Here is a 16,721-nt window from a genome sequence, read left to right as displayed (position 1 = left end):
ACTCTAATCTCAGGAATGAAAATTTTCGAGGAGCATCTGAAAGCATCATTGAATCAGCTCAAATGGGTCTGTTATGAGGAGAAAGCGCCTCTCTGTGGTAGCTTAAATTATTACAGTACACTACATTTAGATGTCACATTGTACACATACAATAGGTGGACAACAGTTTAATATTACTTAATGTTAATATTACTTAATTTTGATTATTGTAATGTTCTGCTTTCAGCTTTGCCACAAGCTAAAAGTCTTCAGATGAATTTATCCTATATCCTTATTTCATATCTCAATTCACTAAATGTTTTACACTGTAGGAGGAAGTGCATCTCTGTTGAAAAGTGACCACATATTCTGTTGTTAAGTGGTTGCCATGATTTTTTTTTTGTATGGTCCATTTTTGATTTCCAACTGTGGTCACTGAGCCTGTATTGGTTCAAATTTGTCTCTGCTTTCTATCTCTGACCGCAGAGAGGTATTCTGCCAAATTCATAATCTCTTTTTAGGGCCACATAACACTCTGATTAGCCAATACAATGAAATGATTGATAATATATAGCTGCAACGCTGGTGGTTCAATTTAAGTTATTTTCTAGCACCACAAACAGTAGGTTTCCAAAATAATAATATTAGATATTCATCAATTTAGCAGCTGATAAAGACACACATACACTGCCTGGCCAAAAAAAAAAATTGCCACCAAAAAAGGTCTGTGGCATTGTTTCGATAAGCTTCTGCAATGTCACAAGATTTATTTCCATTCAGTGTTGCAATCATTTTTTACCAAGATCTTGTATTGATGATGGGAGAGTCAGACCACTGCACAAAGCCTTCTCCAGCACATCCCAAAGATTCTCAATGGGGTGAAGGTCTGGACTCTGTGGTGGACAATCCATGTGTGAAAATGATGTCTCATGCTCCCTGAACCACTCTTTCACTATTTGAGCCCGATGAATCCTGGCATTGTCATCTTGGGATATGCCTGTGCATGCCTGTAGTAAACATAGCCCTGAGTTCTACTGTTGTTTTTCTATGATTTGATTTCACCAAACGTTTCACCAAACTTAAACGTTTGCTAGGGAGCATAAAGATTGGACTCTGGAGCAATGGAAGAAGGTCATGTGGTCTGATGAGTCCAGATTGACCCTGTTCTAGAGTGATGGGCGCATCAGGGTAAGAAGAGAGGCAGATGAAGTGATGCACCCATCATGCCTAGTGCCTACTGTACAAGCCTGTGGGGGCAGTGTTATGATCTGGGGTTGCTGCAGTTGGTCAGGTCTAGGCTCAGCATTATTATGTGCCCAAAGAATGAGGTCAGCTGACTACCTGAATATACTGAATGACCAGGTTATTCCATCAATGGATTTTTTCTTTCCTGATGGCACGGGCATATTCCAAGATGACAATGGCAGGATTCATCGGGCTCAAATTGAGTATATGCACTGTTTGACTTCCTTTGTGGAAATCTGTAACCAGTAAGCAAAATATTAGGTTAAAAGTTATCTTGTATTACAAACAGTAGACCAACATGTTTCCAAAATAATAATATTAAATATTCATCAATTTGGCAGCTGATACAGATACACATATTATTTCAAAAAGGACGCAGTACCAACTTCCTCCCTCCTCCCTCCTCCAGCATATCTCTTATTTTATAAGAGAGATTTTAAACAGAAAAACATCCATTCAGTGTTTTTCAGGCCTTTGCATCAGAAAAAAATCAAATTGAGTCAATGCACTTTTTGTAAAAGCCAAAAATAGGCTTTTTATTTTTTTTTACCTGTAAATGTGCTTTTATGAATTATGCAATTGAGCCAATAAAAGATTTGTAATATAAAGCTATTACAAACAGTACATGTTTCCATGATAATAATGATAATAATAGTAATAATAATAATAATGATAATAATAATAATAATATAAAGATATAGGCTACATATCATTTCAAAAAGGGCGCAGTACCCACCTCCACCCCTCCCCTTCTCCTCCCTCCTCCCGAATCCGACAGAGCGAGCGTCAGCCCCGGGTAGCAGCAGCAGCTCAGGTCGATCCAGAGACTTCCAGCCACTGCTCAGTGCCTCAGCGTCTATCAGGCCGTGCTACTGTTGACTACAGAGGAATATTTCACCTCTGGATTTGAGTAAAACAAACATTCACGGTACGTAGCTTTACAAAGACTAATGTGCTTTATTTTTTGTTGCATATTTTTGTTAATCTGATGTGGAAATTTTGGGTAAAGTCGAATGTTTCACCAATTTGTTTACGTCTTTTATCTCAACTAGCTCCAGTTGCTAAGGAGGCCTCGTTGTCAGCGCACGGTGCTAAAAGCTAACAAGCTAGCATTGTGCATTGTAATGCTAGCTGCGGGTTTAAGTGCAGTATTTAAGCAACACTCAAGTTGTGTTTTGCTTGTATAAGCACAAAAATCAGATTTTATAACCAGCATTCAACACACTGACCCTGGTTTTATGAACAAACGAGCACCTCTTTAAGTCAAATGTACAAAGCAAAAACCAATAGCAGGCTAGCTATTTTAGTTAGCCTGCTATTGGCTAGCACTTAAACGATAACCACTATCGATTTAGTTGATTTTCCGTTAAATTATCTTTAAACTCGCACTGTATGTGTTGTTACGACGACTGTAGTTAATTTATTAGTGATATGATTAGCTGTGTATGGCGGGATTAAACGGACCCGGTTTGTTAAGTAGCCATCACGGTAATTAGCTTCAGGTAGTGCTAGCTGTCAATGTGAGTTCATCCTGTTTGATAATCACATTGGTTTCAATTTGTCAATGTAGCTGCTGTTTTTTGAATGATCTTTTTTTCCTTCTTCCCATTTTACAGATAATGCCCACAATAAAGCTTCAGAGCTCAGATGGGGAAATCTTTGAGGTGGACGTGGAGATAGCCAAACAGTCTGTCACCATAAAGACCATGTTAGAAGGTATAACTCTAAAAATCATCATTGTGTGTCACTTTACAGAATTACTTAAAGACATGGGTTTACAACTTTAAAGAAATCTGTCTTGAAATCCTCTGTCAGGTGCCTAAATTAATATTGAAACAGGTTTTTCTTGCAATGAATATCATGCTTGACATTAGCAAAATCCATAAGCTGCCTCCTGTGCTAAAATGTTTGTATTTGAATATATTTAAAAGCTTTATTTGTAGCTAACATGACGTTTCAGCCATCCAAATGACTCATATCAACTAGATGTCTTTCAATATCAGTCTTTTCAGTGTCAGTTTCTCTTTTTGTTACTGTTCTTCCACATCAGCTCAACAGTAAAACGCAAAGAGGGAATTTGATGTTAAAAAGACTGTAAGGCTATGTTAAGTCTGCAGGCAAAAGTGTCCCATATGTTTTTGTTTTTAATTATTTTTTTCCTCATATGTGACTCAGATCTGTTTTTTTTTCATACCTGTATGAACAGCGCGAATCAGATGGACTCTGATCTTGTCAGTTCTGATTTGGGACACTTTTATCACTTTGATATGTGGTCCTAAATCAGATACAAGTTGCCTAAATGTGGTAGATATCTACTTGATATGACTAATTCAGACTGCTGATATAAGTCTTATATAAGCTTCAGATAAACTTTTAAAAGCATTTTTGCACAAAATGACTTTGGGGACACACTGGATTTTGGCTCCCATTATTCATATTGAAAGCACATTTTGAAGGGGATTTTTTTAATAGTCAGTACTTGAGGACCGTGAGCAAGGCGAGGAAAACCCCTTTCAGAATGTATATGGTCCCCTGACTGTTGTTTTAAGACACACTTTTAGAATTGTGAACCTTTCTTTTAAATGTTAAACCTTTTTTCCCATGTACCACAGTTATATATTAATTAAACATTGTACTTTTTGGTAGACATAACCTTGTACAGATCCTTATGTGACATTTTATTGATTCTTGGACAGATTTGGGGATGGATGATGAAGGAGATGATGACCCAGTTCCCCTCCCTAATGTTAACGCTGCCATCCTCAAGAAGGTACTGAACACACACACACACACACACACACACGTACCACACAACTTTGGTGATCATCAATGCACAGAAGTTTTTATTGATGTGGTGTGACAGTAAAATTAACTTTAGCTTTAAATAAACAGCTCTAACTGAGGGGTGAGATATGTTTAGATATTGATGGGTTTCCTGTTAAAAGAAAGGGTGCGATGTTACATTTTTGTCTGGGTTGCGTTATTTTTAATTTCATTTGTACATGTTGAATTGTAATGTGTTTATATTTAAGGGTGTTTCTAATGTTGCTAATAGTTTATAAGTTAAAAAAAACATCCCAGTTTCATCTGTTGTGTTAAATAGCTTAAATTTTAGCTTGGTGGACCTAAAAATATCACTATACATCACATGCAGGAGCACAAGTTATTTGTTTATTCCCTTTTTTCTGCTGCCAAATTGTGTACCAGTCCATCTAATCAATCCTTATCTAATCACATTACTGGGAGCAAGAAGGCTGTGTCCTACAAGTTCATGCTTGAGCTGCAGTCATTTAAACAAGAAGGTTTTTAGGATTATTCTGCTTCTAACACAAGAACATGTACAGATTAAACAGCATCATTTTTATAAACATATTTCTAAAGTTTACAAGGCATACAGTGACTCCAGAAAAAGAGAAACAGTTCTGTTGTGGTGTTGAAATCTTTTGTGCTCCAGTGTGAAAATGCAGTTCTGATGGATGCCAAACATATTTGACTGGTTGTGACCGCTATTAAGTATTATTTTGGTTAAAGGTGTGTGTGTATGTGTGTTTCTTTCAGGTGATTCAGTGGTGCACTCATCACAAAGATGACCCCCCTCCTCCCGAGGATGATGAGAACAAGGAGAAGAGGACAGATGACATACCTGTATGGGACCAGGAATTCCTCAAAGTGGACCAAGGCACCTTGTTTGAACTTATTCTGGTAAATACTTCAATTTATAGTTTTGTTTTTAATTGACATTGCATTTACTTACATTATTTCCCTGGAGGTTTACACTAAATTGAACCAAAACCATCACCATCACATGCCAGCCCTTGATAATTACTTGATTACTTAACTCTCATCTGATCTTTAACCACAACTGTAAGACTTAATGGTTGGATATTTGTCCTCAGTATTATTTGTTAGGTTATTTGACGCCCATCAGTGTTTCCCAACCAGTGAGGTATTCAAATTAAATGTCTTCAACTCGAGTTTTAATGAGTTGAGTTCGGAACTAAAATTTTGAACCTCTAATAGAAATTTAGTATAAACAGATTATTTTCTGTAAATACAGGATTTAAAGATACTAATTTGTTCATTTTTAAGTACATTTTTTGTGTTTGTTAGCCAGCTGTTTATCCAGTCTAGAGTCAAAACCGTTCAAATAAATCATAAAACATGTCTATACAGCAAAGAGATCAAATTATTAGCTGCTAATAGAAAAATCAGGTTAAGTGGCCAATCAGAAGAAAACCTGATCCCAGCTTACCCCTGAAGTTGTGACTGTGTAAGGAAGAATCATGTGCCAGTAAATCATGTAACACTACTAAAAACCTGGTGCTATTCTATAATTAGATTTCTTAATACATTTACCACTAAAACACACACATATATATATGATTTTGTCATCTGCTTGTAAAACTAAATGCCTGTATTTCCTCTGTGACCCTCCGCTCCTGTGGTCTGTTTATCTCATTCACTGCTGTGGTGGAGCATAGAGCGTTTCCATTCGGTTAGCGCAGTCACAAAAGTTGCTTAGCAACAGCTGGAAGATAGGTGGTTTGGGCAGCTGCCACAGAAGAGACAGCGGGGATTTGAAGGGATTGTTTTAAGGTGAAAAACCACAGGAGCGATCTCGGACTTGAATGGATTTTCAGGGCAGCATGTGAAGCTAAGCCACAGGCGGAGCATGTGAAGGGTAACATCAGCAGTGCCTGGGAGAGATTGGGAAATAGGTGTGGGCTTCCAGGAAGTGAAACATAAGTCGGCGTGTCCGTCACTTGGGTGTATTAGTTCCTCCCTCTGGCTGTGAGTGTTTACATGAACAAAACAGGAGGATGCTAAAGAGAGCCAGGGTGTCAAAGTAGCTCAGCTGTGGACAGCAAATGGTGCAAGCAAGGTTCAGTGATTCCTACAGGATGTGAGCTTCACTGATTCACTGATAACCCATATTATGGCCGTAATAATGAATTCATGAAAATAAACCTCTATGAATTGTTCACTGATTTTGAACTGATGAGGCTGCTTTATTAAACAAGTATATAGTATAGTATTATTTACATTTATTTATAGAAGTTAAGACTAACAAAATACAGAATAAATAAAAATAAAATGTCAAAATAAACACCAGTACTGTACCGTATCAGTGAGTTCTTCAATTGATTGAACTAATAGAAATGTTTTTTTTCTTATTTATTAATAACTGTCATTATCAATATTTCATCGTTCATGTATAACTCTAACTCTGTGAAGAGAGGCAGTCTGAGTTTGTCAGTTAGCATATATTTGAATCGTCCTCCATTTATGTTTGAGGGATACATGTTGTAATATATTTTGGTGATTGGAATTCACTAAGTGGGATGACTGCGTTGGCATGGTGACGGTGCTTAGACTGAGGACTCTGGTATGAAGAAAATATATAAATACATTTTTAAAATGCAGGTACGTCTGACAAAGATGTTTACCATTGAGATCATTTGATGTCATCTGGTGAGATGCTGCATTTGCAAAAAAAAAAAAAAAAGCAACATTATTCCTGGTCAGTGATTTTGTTTACCTGGTGACTGTGATGATCGTCGTCGTGACAACTCTGAAATACGACACAGCTGTTTATAATAGTAATAATGAGTGTCTTATAATCCTCACTGCTTCCTGAAGCAACAGGACTCCACCAATGGGGCCCCTTCGTGTTAATGCAGGGCTGTTTTCACTCTGAACGCCTGCTACCATCATGCCTTCAGCTCCCAACACACAGAATAAAGGACCGGTAGCTCCTCAGTCCCTCCACCAATCCTTAGTTTGTGTCTCTCGCTGCTGCCCCTTTCTGCTCCTCTTCATGTCACGTGTTGTGTTTTTCTGTTTAGGCCGCCAACTATTTGGACATCAAAGGCCTGTTAGATGTCACCTGCAAGACGGTGGCCAACATGATCAAAGGCAAAACCCCGGAGGAGATCAGGAAGACATTCAACATCAAAAATGATTTCACAGAGGAAGAAGAAGCCCAGGTAATTATTCCAACCCATCCTCAGTCTTGTCAGAAAACATAGAAAATAAGCTCTTATATGAGTTAAGAAAAAAATAATTATGACTTTAGAAAGAAGGCTGGAAAAGCTAAAAGTGAAGTCTTTTTAAAATTCTGTTATATACAAAAACACAGGGATCAGAGTTTTGAGAATGAACCTGCCTTTCACATGTTTATTTTTTAACTCACCCTGTTTTTGTGTTTCCTCGTCTCCTCGCCCCCACAGGTACGCAAAGAGAACCAGTGGTGTGAAGAGAAGTAATTGGGAAGATCCTGCCAACACTAACACACTGAAAAGGATTGTCCCTGCTAACTGGTTGCACTGGCGTTGTTCATACTTGTTAATATTTACATTTAGTATATTTAGAGCAACACCCCCCCCCCCCCCCCATCCCATCCACTCCCTCCCATTCCCTCCCATCCCATCCTTTAATTTCTGTATTCCGATAGCATGACCATTTTAACTTGCCTGTGTGGTGTCATTAATTTAAATAAAACTCTTTTTCTGTTTCCACACACTCATGTTGAGTATTCACATAAAAATAAATAGTCCTGATTTCATGGCTTTGTGACCTTTAAAGATTAGAAGACGGTCCTTTCATATTTCCCCCTATTATTAAATGCTATGGTTGTCTTTTTTACTGGACATGTTTTTCTTTTAGGTTAATTGATTAAATAAAAATGGCTTTTTTGACAATGGAATTGAGAGGGTGAATATTTTATTTTTGCTCTGTAAATGCATCTGTTCTGTGAAACCGTGTTTAGAGAGGACGAGGTTGTTTTAAAAGGAAGAGTTTTTGTTTTCTTTTGCAGTACTTTGGACTTGAAGTACTTGTGTGTGTTGTCACACAGCGTTGGGTGACTCCATTCCTAATTCATGTATTGAATTGGAAACTTCTCAGATAGGCTGATGCTGGCTTTTTGGATGATCAAACATATTGAAGGAGTAAATAAAACGTATAAAAATTTCAGTGTGTGTCATTTTTGTTTTTTAGCTCCCCGGTGCTGAAGTGTCCTTTTTGTTCATTTTTTTTTTTTACAACCACAGCAGACATGGATGAGATATTTAAACCACTTTAATACATCAAACAAAAAACAAGTAATACATCAGTGGCGTTTGAGGCGTAAAAAATACAAAGGGCATTTTTGAGTTGTGCCCACTACTCATGTGAACATCCTCAAATTTAAACAAGCTATTTCTAGCACAAGAGCTCTCTCTGCTGGAGGAAAAACAGTTTTGCTGTACAAAAGTTCAACCTACAGTTTATCAACTGCGTTGTAAGCTGAGCTTAAAGCTGCGAGCAGAACAGGAAATTTAAAGCCTTTTTTTTTTTCTTAAGTCAAAATGTATGTTTGTTACATCGATGTTGGAACATGCACAGATTGAGAACATAACATATCATTTGAACGCTGCTGCAGTAACACTTGACCCAAAAATCAAAAGAAAAATCTGCACAAGAGGACAAATGCAAAATGTATTGCTTTCAGAAATGGTAGAAACTAACAATCTTTTTTTTTTTGTGGTCATTTTGTCATTTTTTTTTTTACATAAAAACATATAAAAGTTTAATTATAATAGGGAATTCCAACATTTATAAAACTTTACAACACAATGTTATATAATAGTACCCATTTGGTCTCAGATTAGTTTACAGAGCTGCAAAACGTTCAGTCAAAGGAAAACAGCCAAGAGACTTCAAGAAGAATCCCTCATCTCTCTCTCTTGAGGGTTTCCCCACCAGCAAAACATCTGACCTTAAAAAAAAAAAATCATGAGATTCATACAAAAATACCAAAAATGAGGAGGAAATGCAATAAACATGTAACGGTTGATATAGCGAGAGACTCGACAGCCTGAAAGTGCCTAAAAGAATGTAACTTGAAATTGGAAATACACTGTCCTATAATGCTGAGACTTTTTTTTTCCCTGGCTGTAAATGTTTTTGTATTTTATTGTGAAAGGAGCTGCACAGGTAGATATAAAAATGTGTAAAAATGGAACGAAGCAGAGCTGATGTTCTGCTGGTTGGGCTGGCTGCTTGTTGGTCTCTGCTCCCCTCTTAATGGGTTTAACGGCTTGGTCTGAGTGACAGTAATGGACGCTTGGACAATGTATATCAAAGTGATAGCTGTTGAAGAAGGAAGAGCATGGTCTTTGTTATTATGGACCCCTAACATTTGGTGAAAAGTGAATATGTAACAACACTGACATTTGAAAAAGAGTCTCTTTAGAAGTTTATCTCTGCATGGCAATATTTTTTTTTAGCTTTTAGCTCATCTAACACAGAGCTCATTTGCAAAACATTTTGATTGTCGTGGAGCTGAAAGCACAAGGTAAGCTGCACAAAAGAAGCAGGAGCGGAAGAAGTTTTTTTTTTTATATATATGTCAAATGATTTCTCAGAGGCAGAAATAAACACTGAGTTTAATTGCAGCAGATGGAGCTAAAGAACCAGATTTATTCTCTTCTGCCTCTGTGTAACCAGAACTCTGTGTGGTCTGGAGCTTTCCAGGTTTCGGTCACTAATTTCAGGGGCTGGATCCTTTAGTGGAGCTGCAGGCCAGATTAAACCAGAACCTTCCTCTTGTAAATGAGACAGCTGAGCCTCACAGGCACTACATACTCTGCTGCATTCAGGTGCTCCTCGTCAATTTCTAAAATCAATTATTTCCACGTTCCTTACCAGGAAGTTGTCTGTAGAACTGCAATGATGATTAAAAATGACAATAAACACAATATCTTTATCTTTGATTATGGATTGTTGCTCAAGACAAAACAAGACATTTGAGGACGTCACTTTGGGAAACAGTGATTGATATTTCATAGACCAACCGATTAATAGAGAAAATAATCATGTTTTCAGACTTTAAATTGACGAGGATTGCCTAAATATTTAATTTAAGAAGTGACCGTTGCAGAGCAGAAAGAAGAGGCCTTGTTGACCTAATCATGATGTATTTGGTCTAGATTAACACAAACTTTAGAGGATCCAGTCTCTGAACTGAGACACAGCTACTATCTTCCTCTGGGACAGTCCAGTAGGGTGGATGCTCGCTGTCACCTTCACTACACCACCCTGCCACTCTCCGTCACACCTGTGTTTGTAATCAGACAAAAGGACCACAGGGTGTAGATGAATGTGAGAATGAAGACATGTGAGGAAGATGATCTTAATGGCTCTGCAGGAAGCTGAGGTGAACAGGGGTCAGGGATGTCGAGTGGACCTGCGTGATCACTGAGTCTCTGTAAGCACTTTGAGAGAAAGTCCTGCAGCCTTGGCGGCCGACAGCGCCGTTGTCGAGCTGTGTGTCTGCTTGCCGGACAGTTCCAGGTGTGTGTGGGTGTGTTTGCTTGCGGTCTGATGGAGGTCGCTGTGCTTGCCAGCGGATTGCTCCAGGGGTAAGCGTGTGTGCGTTGGCGGAGACAAGGGGAGGCGTGTTGACGGGGAGGTGGGCAGCGGGGAGCAGACCGGGGAGAGGGGGCGCTGGTGCTGGTACAGACGGTGGTGGGCTGGGGAAGGGGATGGGGGAGAGTCAATAGCACTTAAATCTGAAGAAGTTGGGCTGGGGCAGCCTCCTCCTTGAAGGTAGCGAATGCACTTCTTTTTCCTCCTAGGGACAGTCAGAGAGAGTTATCTGTGAATAAAGTGTGGATGGTAAACGTCAGCAAGCTTCAGTAGGGATGCATCATTCACACTGAGGTCATCAGCAATGAACAGGGAGACATGATCATAATGAACAACAGAGAAGTATTAGTGTCAGTCTACGTATATATCTGAATATGAGGGATTCATTTATCAAAAACCTGCATTTAATTTACATTTTAGGATTAGATTTAGGATAAGGTTATTTTTAATGGCTATTATGCTAAATAATTGCACTTTTAAATTGCTGTATTTAAAAAAATAATGAGTAGCCTAACGTTCTTCAACTGGAGTCAGTCTGAAGTAACATTTTAGAGCTCTGCTTTAAAGCAATATGTAGAGTTATTATGAGAAATGCAGTTATTCACCTTCTTTCAGAGAGTTAGATGAGAAGATTTATTAATATTGCTAAACAGTGAGCTGGAGCTAGAGGAGATTAGCTTAGCTTAGCATAAAGACTGGAATCAGGGGGAAACTGCTAGCTGTTGTTGTATCTTCCTACGAACACTTGTTCCTATTAAACATAAATAACATTGGAAGCTATATTTTTGAACTGGAGGGAGTCAGGCTAGCTGTTTCTCTCCATATCCAAACTTTATGCTATGCTAAGCTAATCACCTCCTGGCTTTAACTCCGTAGTTAGCACAGAAGTATGAGAGCAGTATCCATCTTCTCTTCTAACTCTCGTCAAGACAGTAAATAATAATTAGCTAAAATGTTGAACTTATTTTTGAATAAAGATCTTACATTTATGTTGGTTTATAGAACTATCACTGTGTAGGTTTAATTATGTGTTTGAGAGCAGGGAATACCACTCAACTTTACAATTAATACAATATTACTTTTATTTTTTATGAAGTACAGAGTCTTAGGCTTAATCAATGAACACCTGCTGTAGCTGACAGTGTTATATTTATAGAAACTGCACTATGCACCTGGGCGTTACCCTCGTGTCTCTGCCCGTTCTCCTGGGCTGGACCAAACCATATTTCATCTGTTTAATCGGCAAACAGCAATGACTGTGCTTTGTGAGGTGTTGTACTTAAAAGCAGACTTGTGTACCGCTGAGTGCAGCATCAAAGCAGTTAACAGGATCCCATGATCATTACCAGAATATGATATGAGTCACCAGGTTTAACCGCAAGGAAAGGCGCTAGGCCATATTTAGAGAGAGGGAGAGGGAGGAAGAGTGCAATAGAAAGTGATTTCTAAATGTCAGAGTTCACCATCAAAAGGCGCCTGTTACCACATCGCATGAATGGAGAAAGTTAAAAGCAGATGGGCATGAGAACGGCGTCAAAATGCAAAGCTGCAGGGAGTGTGTGTGTGTGTGTGTTGAGCTGTGGTGATAAGGATTTGTTCTAACCACATTCAACCCCCTTTGTTGTCTCAATCTGAAACACACACACACACACACACACACACACACACACACACACACACACACACACACACACAGAGAGTCAGATTTCCATGACGTGATGGTGGGGAAGACGACGGGGTTGCTACAGTGCTGTGGTGGTAGAAGCTTTTTCTACAGAACCACACAGATTCCCGACTCCTGCTGCGACACTGACGACTCTTGTCTACTGTAATTCCTGCTGTGACTGAAACAGAGCAGTCTGAGGTGGTGACAGGCCTGCTTTTCCTGATTTATATCAAACTGTTACCATTTTTCCGCTTTATTACAGAGCAAGGGAACGGAAATTCGGTTGTCACGATGTTAAGAAAAAAAACCCATCATGATATACTGTACTCTTGGATCCATGTTGTAGCCGCTGCAGTAAATAAACCTTAAGTGGGTTTTGGATGCACCACTGGCAGATAAATAGATATATTTGGCCACTAAATTAATCCTAAACTCTCTAAATCAAGTTTCCTGTTGTAGTTTTTAGAACTTCTTATTATTCCAGCTGGCTCAGACTAACCCTGTGCTTAAAAAGTGGGAAAACTGGGAAATTCCCAGCTTTAGTTCATAATTACAGGATAGCAAAAGAGAGAAACACGGCTGCTAGCAATATCTAATGGTGCATCGCTTTTCAATTTGGCAACCCAAAGAGTTTAAATATTTTGCTATGTCAAGATAAGTTGGACCTTTTCAGCACAGCGGTTGTGATTTGGTTTTAATTTCCAGTTATTATGTAAGCAATAATACCCGACAAGTTGTAATGGCTTCACGTTGGGTGGTAGCCTTGTAACTTGAAAGCCCCCCCCCCCTCCCCCTCCCCTACCCCTTGTAGGAATTTTTGAGTTTTTATATCATGGCTTAAACATGAAAATGTATAAATCTGACTGAAGGTTTTAGGGAGATGCCAGGAACAACATAAAAAGGCCTCATTTTCAGCAGCATTGATTTAATATCTGTAATAAAAAGGTATATAAAAAAAAGGAGGAAGCAGAGAAACATCTGACTTTTCCTTTTTCACACTCACCAGCTAACCACTCTGACACCTTTATCAAGTGGTATTCCTTTTTAACCACATTAACATTACAGCATCTGAATGATGTAATGAACTATAACAGCAATGTAGAGCCCGAACCACCTGTGACCTTTCAGATGAGACCTCACCGGAGAATATGTTGTGCTTCGTCTCAAGTCAAAGGAAAGGTTGTTTTGGGCATGACCTTTGACCCTGGAAAAGTAATCCCCCTCGCAATGTCAAGCTTGGTGTAACAGATTTAAAAATCAGAATAGAAGTAGAAGAAATTTTGATATTTTGATTTTTAATTCAACAATTCAACGTGGAATTGTTTCTTACTCCTTCAATCTATAGATGGTGAATGTTTGATACTGACAAAACTGATTCTGGGTGGACTATCACCCTAGCTGCTATATTTTACACATATTTGGGACCCAATTCCTACTGTCTCACATTAGAATTGTTGATTTTGTAATTCATAACTGTATATTAATGTGAGTAAACCTTCTCTGTGCAGAGCAGTGAGTTAGTGACAGAAGGGCATGCAGAGCTCAGACTGGATTCTCAATCATTCTTTGGAGGCGGAGCTCCTCTTAAAGGAGACGTAATCTCATTGGTGGAGTTAATCGTTGGTGGGTAAGTAACGCTGGAAATTGATGTAAAAGGTTCAAAAAGTGAGATGAAACCAACGAGCTGAACCAAATTGATGAGATCATTGCTACCTTCAGAGCAGCTCCACCTCTGTGAAATGTTTGAATAACTACGACTCCATTAGGAGGATGAGGAAGTGATGCACTGATGGTTAGATGTGAGGAGAGATGAGGGGGGGGGTTTGCTGGGCGGTGGCAGTGCAGGGGGTGGGGGGATGCTATGGAGTGGGTGGTGGTGGTGGGGTAGATGTTTGGTACACACCTGCAGGGACCGCACCAGTCCGTTTGTTGGTTGAGGCCGAAGCGAGCCCGGCATTTCTTAGGAGAGCCCGGGTCTGAGCACAATGCACAGCATGCACAAAACAAGGAGGAAGAAGAAGAGGAAGAGGAAGAGGAGGAAAAGCAACAACAGAGAGGAGCAGAAGAAGAAGAGGACACAGGTTAGAGAGGTGGACACGGATAAAGATAGAGAAGGAAAGGGGGGAAAAAAAATAAGAAAGAAGAAGGAGAGCTTGTCATGAAGCAACAACAGTGCTGCTGTCCGTTCAGAGAAAAGCAATCAAGTCAAAGTGTTAGTAGCAGGTTACAGCACAGCAAAAAACATCAACAACCACCACAATAACCATCCAGCACAGACACCGCTTTGTTAAACATAGTCATACATCCTGGAAACAAGCCGTTAAGATGTACAGAGAGATACAGGCAGAGAGGGCAGCCGTGCTGTGACACTCCGTTAGTGCGAGATTTTAAAAGCTCTTCAGTTTCCGACAAAGATAACGTCATAAATATTGCTTTTTCTTTGGAGGGAGGTCGGCGCTTCCAAAAAAAAAAAATCCAGAAATACATGTTCCAGTGTTTCTGTTTGAGGCCTGATTTGGAAAATATTGGGAGTTGGATTTTTTGAAATGAAGGATTATATGGCATCAGTGGCTTTTTCTACTGATCTCTCACATGTAATACCAGAGCATAGCATTTACATCATCTCACTTTGGAAATGCAACAAGTTCTTTTCTCACTTTTGATGCTATATACTAACCCTAGTTGCTGTCACTCAAGCATGAGTGCTCGAATATAGTAAGTCTACTCTACTTGGGACCTGTGGAGACTGTAGTCATTCATATTAGTCAAATAAATTGAATATCTTTCAATGTATTGGAGTGAATGGAACAAAAAGAGGGCAATATGTACAATAAAAGGCTATAATGCAAGAGCTAATCACTTGATTTGACTAATTTGGACGGCTTATTAGCTTCAGATAAACTATGAAATACACATTTGCTCAATAGGACCACCCTGGATTTGTCCCCCATCACTTCCATTGCAAGTGCATTGGTGATGGATCTTTTATAGAGCAGTATGGACAGGAGAGTAAAACCTGTTTCAGTGTTCATTTGGGGACCTGACTTTTATTTTGAAACTCCAAACATTGTGAAAATATACTTTAAAATAATAATAATAATGATCATATTTTAGTTTGATGTAATATGGTGATAGAAAAGGAACACTGCATTGATGTCCGATTGACATTTTGAGTTTGAACCCGGCTGAGATCAGGTGGCCCATGGATGTTTTGTACACTGGGGATGAAAATGTTTATTTAATTCAGGTTACGTGGAAAGCCGAGTGGGTGGGTGGTTTGACGTTAGAGACACATCCTGCCTCAAAGACACCAAGATGTTATGCTACAGAGCGCCAACGCAAAATTCAAGTTCAAGCTCAACTGAATTCTCTTGAATACTTTAAAGCTGACACAGGCCATTTGTTTTCTTGGATTGAAACATGATATATAAAAAAGGTATCTAACAAGAGAGAAAGATGTTTTAGCAGTAGGTGTTGGAGTTTACCTGTGTTGGAGTCCTGCTGCTTCTCCCTTTTTCTTCTCTTCTTCTTGCCCTGTAGGACAAAACAAAAGAGAATCCACCCAAGACATGAGTCTGGCTCAGCTACTGAAATGACTTAATTACTATAAATTCTCCATCAGGGCTGTAAATGATCTGCAGGCTTTTTTTTTCTGTGACTAATAAATCCAGTTAACATACTCAGATTAGTTATCAGCCATCATTTGTAAAGATAATGGGATTGTGCAGGAGTGATTATGAATGATTATGTGCCCTCCATAAAGAATTTTTGGATTCCCACTGAGCTTAAAATGTTTGTTGTCTACCCTCATGTCTCTATTCTCTTATCAACACAAAATCTGCACCATATATATATATATAAAGTGAAGTGTTCTAATGTGACATGGAAATCAATTTGAAGAACATAAGTGCAAAGTTAGGAGCAGCAACCAGCAACCAGGTCAGGCAACCATCATCAATGCTTAAAATAAAAGCAAGAAAAAAGCAAGAAAGATTTGAAAAAACAAAGGAGAACACTTTATATTATTAATATTGTAAACATAATTCATGCAAAAACCTGATGTGATGCCTAAAGTAACTATTGAAAAAGAAGATTGAGACACTCCACAAAATCTGTAAAGATATCATAAAAGAGATTTAATGATTTTTTGGATCAGTTCAGATCTTGTGTTCATATTTGACTGTATCTTCAGGCTCACTGTACTGTGTGACTGTTGAGGTAAACATCAGAGTTGTTCGCTCAGATCCGGTGATGGTGAAGTGAGGCCTCATATTTGGGTGAGATAAAGGATGTGGGTAAAGATCTACCGCCTACGCTACAATGTCTGCCCTCCTCAGCTCCTCAGCTCGCTGTCAGCATTGTCCATGTGGTTACAACAACTTCTACTGCAACTGCACCTTTGTGAAGCTTTATGTCTGTG

The 16,721-nt window shown here is 38.9% G+C and overlaps 2 protein-coding genes across 10 annotated transcripts in view; one reads left to right on the top strand and one right to left on the bottom strand.

Annotated features, from left to right (window-relative positions):
* Positions 1-2,022: 2,022 nt before the first annotated feature.
* skp1 (S-phase kinase-associated protein 1) lies at positions 2,023-7,930 on the top strand. The gene is made up of 6 exons (XM_053332400.1): positions 2,023-2,152; positions 2,841-2,940; positions 3,921-3,994; positions 4,783-4,926; positions 7,071-7,211; positions 7,455-7,930. The coding sequence occupies exons 2-6, from the start codon at positions 2,844-2,846 to the stop codon at positions 7,488-7,490; spliced, it is 492 nt and encodes a 163-aa protein (XP_053188375.1). The 5' UTR covers positions 2,023-2,152; positions 2,841-2,843; the 3' UTR covers positions 7,491-7,930.
* Positions 7,931-8,763: 833 nt separating this feature from the next.
* The window catches only part of tcf7 (transcription factor 7), a 77,937-nt gene continuing 69,979 nt past the window's right edge, over positions 8,764-16,721 (bottom strand). For 4 of the 9 annotated variants that reach the window (XM_053332375.1, XM_053332377.1, XM_053332381.1 and 1 more), the window contains 3 exons: positions 15,787-15,835; positions 14,205-14,277; positions 10,698-10,864 (listed from right to left, as the gene is read on the bottom strand). In XM_053332375.1, the coding sequence (XP_053188350.1) occupies positions 10,861-10,864; positions 14,205-14,277; positions 15,787-15,835 (126 nt within the window). In that variant the 3' untranslated portion in view covers positions 10,698-10,860. Of the gene's footprint in view, positions 10,865-14,204; positions 14,278-15,786; positions 15,836-16,721 lie in introns of all 9 variants that reach the window. The other 5 variants (XM_053332376.1, XM_053332378.1, XM_053332379.1 and 2 more) reach the window with 3 other exon arrangements.

Source organism: Scomber japonicus, chromosome 13 (assembly GCF_027409825.1).
Source record: "Scomber japonicus isolate fScoJap1 chromosome 13, fScoJap1.pri, whole genome shotgun sequence".
Classification (NCBI taxonomy): Eukaryota; Metazoa; Chordata; class Actinopteri; order Scombriformes; family Scombridae; genus Scomber; species Scomber japonicus.
Note: the sequence above shows the minus strand (reverse complement) of the source record. Positions and strands in the feature narration are given on the sequence as shown.

What these genes read in the sequence shown, in the direction of transcription:
- skp1 (XM_053332400.1), top strand. Translation starts at nt 2,844, where the DNA reads ATGCCCACAATAAAGCTTCAGAGCTCAGATGGGGAAATCTTTGAGGTG. An exon ending in CATAAAGACCATGTTAGAAG is followed by an intron (nt 2,941 to 3,920) that starts GTATAACTCTAA and finishes ATTCTTGGACAG; the next exon opens with ATTTGGGGATGGATGATGAA. An exon ending in CCTTGTTTGAACTTATTCTG is followed by an intron (nt 4,927 to 7,070) that starts GTAAATACTTCA and finishes TTTTCTGTTTAG; the next exon opens with GCCGCCAACTATTTGGACAT.